Below are 7,373 nucleotides of genomic sequence, written 5' to 3'. Positions count from 1 at the left end.
AATATATGTTAAAATGAGCAGATAATACATGCTATTTTTTGTGTGTCCATGTTCCCTTTATCTTCACATGAAATCAACAGTCAGATATCATAGCTGAGGGCTTATTCCAGTTTATTCAACTTTTGTTCAATATAGGCTACATACAGTTAACGTTTGTGTTTTTCTCAGTTCGAGGACATTGTCACGAAACATCATGGCAGAGCTCAGAATTACAATGTATTTGTTCATGTGCACACATCTGTAAAAACATGTTATAAGAAAATAAATACATCATTACATCAGTGTCACCATTAAACTACAGTATTATAAATGCAGCATAGTTTATAGTGGTAATATATTCAATAAATAGGGAATTGTTTGTTCTGGATTGAAAAAGTACATCAGACTCATTCAGAGGGTATTAAAGTATAAATCGTGCAATACAAAAATAATTTGCAGAACTGGATTTGCTACAGAAAAAAATTAATTAGTAAACAAAGTCTTGACAAATTCTATAGAATTTACAACAATTCACATAATTGCGTCTCTGCCTAAGATTAGAAAATGGTCAGTAATGTTGCTCAGGTTTATTATGATGACACTAAGGAATGTATATTTCATAACTGAAACAGCAGTGTCAATATTATTAAATAAATTAGAATTTTCTAATTAAATTTAACACTAAATTAATTTTCAGGAGCAAAGTGCCCAAATTTCAGGCCAGCTCACAATGGAACGCTGGGAGTAATAAACATGTCCATAGAATAATGAGGTAGAGGAATCTGCAGATCTCTGCAGGTACAGTATGTTAGTTCAATGGTTGTTTAAACTGTGACACCACTTCACACACACTGTGTCACAAAATTTGAGCAGCCATTAGTTTAATGAATTATCTAAATCCATATTTGCTCTAACTGCTCATCAATGTAACAACTACTTGTTCTCATTTGTCTTTTTCTCCCCTTTATTGTCATCATCTATTTCTTAAGTATTACTCTTTAATGAAGCTAACATTGGAGGGTAGTTAAAAAGAAAAGAAAGTCAGACTTGACATGAGCTCCTTGTTTTAAACCTTATGACAGAATACAAACATTTTGAGGCTTCATAAAATCATAATGATGTTCCCATTTTAAGATCTATCATTGTTGAATAGTAATGTCTTAGAAAACGCCATTACGAGGAAACTTAAAAAAGTTAATGCAACCTGCTACACATACACAAATATATATACAGTGCATTTATATTAAGACTATATTCAGCTTATAAAAAGCAGCAAGTCTTTCTTAGGAAAACAGAGATGATCCCTTTGAAAGAGGCAAAGCAGAGGCATTGCCCCTGTACACATCTATATTCTGTCCATTTCTAATGCATTGAAAGCATAAGTCTAGTGAGCTAATATTTTGATTATGACAATTTCCTGTCAGCCACAGTTAACCATGCAGAAAAGAAAACCAGGAGCACACAAACTATTTGTCAACTCCACATAAAAAGCATCAGTGTTGGTTCCTATATCTTACATCACTAAAACACCAAATAAGATGAGGGGGAAAAAATCCTTGTCCAATCTCCTACAGTCGTATTTACCTTGTCAAAACGTGTACAGGCACTTTGTTCTACCATGAATCTTGCATCAAGCTTCCTCCTTTGGGTTTGCTCTCCAGTGGCAAATAAAAATTCAGTTATTCCATCAAAACAAGGTCAAGAAGTCCCAAAGGTATAGTTAATCCAAAATGTGCTCATAATAAGATAAAGATTGAAGTGATGCTAACACATCGGTCTTAAATGTTAACTTACATTTTAATAAAGTGGTGCGTAGTGTAACTTGACCTGTGATGTGATGAGAAAAACACCATGACCTGATTATTACTTATTAATAACAACGTTAACTACAGTGATGAACATGTGTGTGTCCTATAAACAGAATTCAACAGGAAGGATGCCGTGCAGTCACCTGCTGGCTCCACTGGTTCCTCATTTTCAAAATGCTTCTGCAACATATGTTTTCTGTGACTAAATCAATGACCAGACAGACCCCAAACGAATGATCCAAAACAAAACACAGACTAACCAGTCAGTTGTTGACAATGTCGGTGTCCGTACTGTGTCCTATAACACGGACAGTTCCTCCTCCTCACACAGAAGAGGCTCCACCTCTGGGACGCTGAGCAGCTTTTTGCTTTTGGCAGGGTGGTTTTTTCTGTACACGATGAACTGGGCAGTTACCTGATAAGGTTAAGGATCATATCAAAACACTAATAACATATACTTCCTTTACTACTGAAGTTATGTATTATGTGTATTACATGTGTATTATGCTTGTTACTTGCGTGTTCCACTAGAAGATTCTGAAATCACAGCAGAAAAAGCAATGGTGGCATCATTGAGTTGGCATGTGAGACACTTAAATATATACTGCCCTACCAGAAAAATAGCATTCATTTCTGTGTCTGCCTGCTGCTAAGTTGCACTGCGCGGATGCTATTTATTCTTGCTCATGTGATATGTATAATAAGTTATCATCTGTAAGTACAGTTACCATTCCATACAAGGACATAAAAAGCAATATTTACGCCTGGATGTAAAAATTAAAGATGTGAGCAAGGATTCAAGACAACTACACTGTTGAAGGAAGATTTGACCACATTCAGGTTTTATCAGGTGATGATTATGAGCTTGTGACTTAAAGGATACAAAGAAGTCCAGTATGAGGACTCCCAGGCTGCCAATGAGCCAGGCCAGATGTTTAATGATGAACGTCTGTTTGGAGCCCTTCAGCGCAGGTAGCACCACGATGACGCTCAACCCGTACGTCCCATTGCCCATCATGGCCAGGGCGAACAACAGGTAAGAGGTCCCCTCCGTGGACTGTCGCCGGAACTAAATTGAATAAAGTTTACAGCATTTTAATGACAAACCATCAACAGCAACATAAGCCTTCTCTTCAGATGGGCACATGTGAAACACCAGTCAGTGTAAAATGAAAACCGGTTCCTGTTTGTTTTCTGTCTACTTGCCCTCCAGACAGATTAGACCAGCATAACAGGATTAAAGAATGAGACTTTTTATTGCGATCATTTTAAAATGACTATTCTGTATTGATATGGTGAAAACATTTAAATACTTGTCCAATATCCTTCTGACACATTTCTCCTGTGTTCTTTCATATAAGGAGGTAGTAATGTAAATAAAAGATACATGTCCAATTATTCCAGGGACAAACATGAGGAAGTCGCCCGAATTTTTCCATTTTGCCAGGTCCTTGCCTGATAAAAAAATTAACAACTTGTGTCTATGAAATAACATTTGAGGATGGAGTGTCACTAAGTACAGATAACACAAGGCACGTTCTGTCACTGTACCTGAAAAACACAATCACTAGTCTTTCACTTCTTGGCATTAAACTATTCCTCTGACAAAGTAGATGAGCATGTATCTGTCACAAACCCTGTGAAATGCTGAGATGTTGCTTGGCAACATGTGAATATTCTATATATTTACTACCTGGATGAGTATCATGTCACAGAAATGATACGGTGCAAATGTTTTGGGCTTTCTGCTGAAGAACAAACATGTCTGAACACGCAAACATTTCCCTAGGGTACATCTGACTTAGTAATTTACAATTGTGTGTGTGTGTGTGTGTGTGAAGTTCCTCTTGGACTATCAGCCTACTGAGACAACTCCCTGTGGCGATTATTATCTGCTTCTGAGCCAGGATGTTTCTGCTGTACAACAGCTCAATTGTCTTCACTGCCTGGTATTAATTACGACTTTATGACTTATTGACATGTAATAAGTTTAGTTTTCAATGGAACCCCTGGGATGGGAGCCAGGGGAAGCTGTCTCCCATCAGGACGGCACAGCTCACACGCAAACCATGAAAACAGACTCCACATCTTGACCGAGTCAAACAAACAAATAGTCACTTACATTTTTATAGAGCTGGGGGAAACGGGAGCAGAGGTAGAAGACAGATGCCAGGTACCCACATACATAGCCAGTGATTTCAACTGATTTAGAGGCAGCTGGACTCTGAGGATGATGAGGAGACAGAGGGAGGGGAAGAGCCATTAAAGGGTCAAAATGTTCCACCTTGACAAGAAACAGCACGATTGACAACATAAACTCCACACCTACCTGGGTGTCTAAATTGGCACTATTGTCAATGATGAGCTTGGGTAAAGCCAGGAGGACTAATGTAGCAGCAACACACCACGTGAAGCACAGCCACTTCAGCACAGGGCTCTCTAGACGACAAACACACACTAAATGAAGATCTGACAGTGAAGACACAAGAAAATTGAACTGTTTGCATTAGATGACTTTAAGCTGCAAGTTCTATACTCAGTGTTGACGCCTTGTGTTTTATCTTTCTGTATCAATGACATCAAAATAGCCAATAACAAAGTCTGCAATCACAGAGCTATAATATCCTTTATATGCAGACTTGTGTGCTGCTGAAAGGCCCCGGGCATTAAGCTCTTTTGGCTCTGGTGGTAACAGAAGCATGAACTGGGCTGACAGGTTCATAAAAACTGGAACTGTCATCTCAGAAGTCAGCCAATAAGTGTTGTGATGAACCTATGATTTGATGTCCAGCCATTAATGGATATTGATATGCACGTTTAAAACAAGTAATAGTAATAGTAATTTCTTAAAAAACATTCATGAACAATTACATGAACAAACAATCTTGATTCATTCTGATGAATTATCTTAAAGAAGAAACGATTCATCTACTGACTAATATACGGAATGAACACAAGTCTCTGCTCTGATATACTCCCTCTAAAATGTAGATACCATTTCAAAATGATCTTTAACCTGGTTTAGCATTTCAGTGAGCGAACCTATTAACATGAGGATCGGAAACATATTAATCTCAGGAATACAGCTCTGTTCAGTGGCAATAGTTTCATACAGTAGGTTTCATAAACAGTAATTATCAAGTTGTTGAACAGTCACAGTAAAGCTATAATCACAATATTTATGTCTTTGACTCACAAAGCACGGGCATCACTCGCCACCTCTTTAATCTACATGAGAGATAATATTAGGGCTTACTTCTGCTGGAGCTGTTCTTTATCTTATAGTACAGGAACTGGGAGATGAGGATCACATCAGTGAAGATGTAGAACACCACTGTCACAACCTGAGAGAGCATCAAAGATGGAGAGAGAAAAAGAGAGAAAATGTGGATCACATTTGTGTGGTGGAAGAGTAAATTATCCAATGTGCAATATAGCCTGCAAAATCTGATATATCGATATGCACTGAACTCCAAAGATCCTCTGGAGTTTCTTTGCAGGGGTTGAATGTGTGCATGTAAATGTCCATGTGAGAGCCTTAGGAGTTTCTGTGGACTTTCTCCACCTGGCCCCCAAGAATAAGGTCTGCAGAAACTCTGGAGTAGACCCACAAGCGAAATAAATTATAGACAACAGCACTGACATACACGTAGAAACACAGATGAAGATGGCAAGGGAGGAAAGGAGATGTCTCTGCCTGATGCACCTGTTGCTGTTGTGAACGATGAGAGATAAAGGAGAATCTCCCGCTGCATTGTTCATGTGAAAGGAAAAGTCTGGAGCTCTTTATGTCTGAAAACAGCTCTAGTGACTGTAGCTGCAGTACTATTGAACAGAGTGGATCAAGTCATTTTCAGTTCAACCAACCTAATGAACCTTGTGCTATAAAAAAAATACTTCATCCAGATCTGGTGTCAGATAAACTAATAAAGCAATATGTGGTTTACATTATTTTAAATAAGTGAGCTCCAAGTGAAATAGGTTAAAAAGCAAGGCCCTTCTGTAAATATGTACATGTGTGGAGTTTGTAAGTTCTCCCCGTGTTTATCCAAAGTCCAAAATCATAGGAGGCCTCTAAAATGACCATAGTATGAATGGTTGTTTATGCCTGTGACACACTGGTGACCTAACCACTACTCACCCTTGTGATCCTCAAAAGGATAAGCAGTGTAGATAATGGATGGATGAATTAAATATGTGATGGCCATCTATTAGTGACTACCATCACCAAAGAACACAAACAAGTGAGTTTGCAGCACAAACACAAACATAATGTAAAGGTCTAAACAACAGAGAGTGAGGCAGGCTGTATTGTGATGTGTGTGTTTACCTGAATAGGCAGCTGGCTGGTGAGGTAACAGCCTGCAAAACTGGTCACGTCTCCACTGAAGAGGAAGAAGAGGAAGCCAAAAGACATGGCCTCCTCCACTTTACCATTACGATAGGCCTCGTACACCTGCCTAGACAGACAGACAGACACACAGAGAGGCAGACGCAGACAGGACACACAGACAGACACACACAGACACACACACAGTCAGAGAAGCAAACACATACAGAGAGGTAGACACAGACAGATATATAGAAAGGCAGACACAGGCGGACAAACAGACAGACATGCAGACAGACAGACACCCCCACACACAGAGACAGGAGTTGATCATTAGTTTTACCTGGTGATCTAACATGTCACTGTGATGGCAGACATCTCCATCATCACTTACGGTAGAGTGGACAGCAGGAAGCAGAACATGGATATGAGTCCTATCACCACGCTGCAGTACTCCCACACATTGTCCACACACTCCTCCAGCAGGTAGAGGATCCACGGGGTCCCGTTGACACACAGCGGCCTGCTCATGGCTGCCGGGGCGCTCCAGTTAGCCGGGGAAACATCCACACTCTTCCCGCCGGGGAAGCGAGGAGGGGCCGCCATGGAGGCTGAGTCTGGGTCTGTCCTGCTCCTGCTGCTGCTCGTGTGAGTAGATGTGTGTGTGTGTGTTTGTTGTGTTAACACAGGACTGACCTGATGATGAGAGCAGGACTGCAGCTACATACCTCAACTCTCATCTGACGAGTCTGCAAGAGATCAATGAGTCACACGTGAGAATAGGAACAAAAACAATCTTTCTAAAATTAACATTATCTCTAAAATATACTTAAACACGTTTATCTAATTCAAACTCTCTCTGAAGTAAGCCTCACTGGGACATTAGCCTGATTTACATTAGCTTCAGACAGTGTCATTGTTTGGGTGAGTTACCATAGACCAGATGCTAACAAACAAAGCTAGCTAAACTGGGCTTGTTTTAACCGCTCACCTGATAACAAAGGCTGTTAGCGTGTGTGTGTGTGTGTGTTTGGGTCTCTGTGTGTGTGTCTCTGTGTGTGTGTCTGTATGTGTGAACCTCCTACACATCCTCACACATCAACTACACAACATGAGTCTGCAGAGGAGGAGACATGCTAGCTGCTGATGTTGTCCTCCATCACTGCTGCTGCACTGAGTCAATACAGACTGAAGCCCCGCACCACATCCTGTCAGCATCTTCAAAATAAAACACGATGACACGCGTGTAGTTGGGT

General features: G+C 40.0%; 1 protein-coding gene across 1 annotated transcript; it reads right to left on the bottom strand.

Annotated features, from left to right (window-relative positions):
* Positions 1–94: 94 nt before the first annotated feature.
* Positions 95–7,307, bottom strand: slc66a1l (solute carrier family 66 member 1 like). Its single transcript, XM_020094856.2, has 8 exons — positions 7,109–7,307; positions 6,512–6,866; positions 6,118–6,247; positions 5,044–5,131; positions 4,117–4,226; positions 3,910–4,011; positions 2,671–2,856; positions 95–2,202 (listed from the first exon to the last, which is right to left on the bottom strand). The coding sequence occupies exons 2-8, from the start codon at positions 6,721–6,723 to the stop codon at positions 2,086–2,088; spliced, it is 945 nt and encodes a 314-aa protein (XP_019950415.1). The 5' UTR covers positions 6,724–6,866; positions 7,109–7,307; the 3' UTR covers positions 95–2,085.
* Positions 7,308–7,373: the final 66 nt, after the last annotated feature.

The sequence above is a fragment of the Paralichthys olivaceus genome, chromosome 11, assembly GCF_024713975.1.
Source record: "Paralichthys olivaceus isolate ysfri-2021 chromosome 11, ASM2471397v2, whole genome shotgun sequence".
NCBI classification, from domain to species: Eukaryota; Metazoa; Chordata; class Actinopteri; order Pleuronectiformes; family Paralichthyidae; genus Paralichthys; species Paralichthys olivaceus.
The sequence above is the reverse complement of the archived record's forward strand: the minus strand, read 5'-3'. Positions and strand labels throughout refer to the sequence as shown.

What these genes read in the sequence shown, in the direction of transcription:
- slc66a1l (XM_020094856.2), bottom strand. Translation starts at nt 6,723, where the DNA reads ATGGCGGCCCCTCCTCGCTTCCCCGGCGGGAAGAGTGTGGATGTTTCC. An exon ending in CCAGCCAGCTGCCTATTCAG is followed by an intron (nt 5,132 to 6,117) that starts GTAAACACACAC and finishes ATGCTCTCTCAG; the next exon opens with GTTGTGACAGTGGTGTTCTA. An exon ending in GTGCCAATTTAGACACCCAG is followed by an intron (nt 4,012 to 4,116) that starts GTAGGTGTGGAG and finishes CATCATCCTCAG; the next exon opens with AGTCCAGCTGCCTCTAAATC.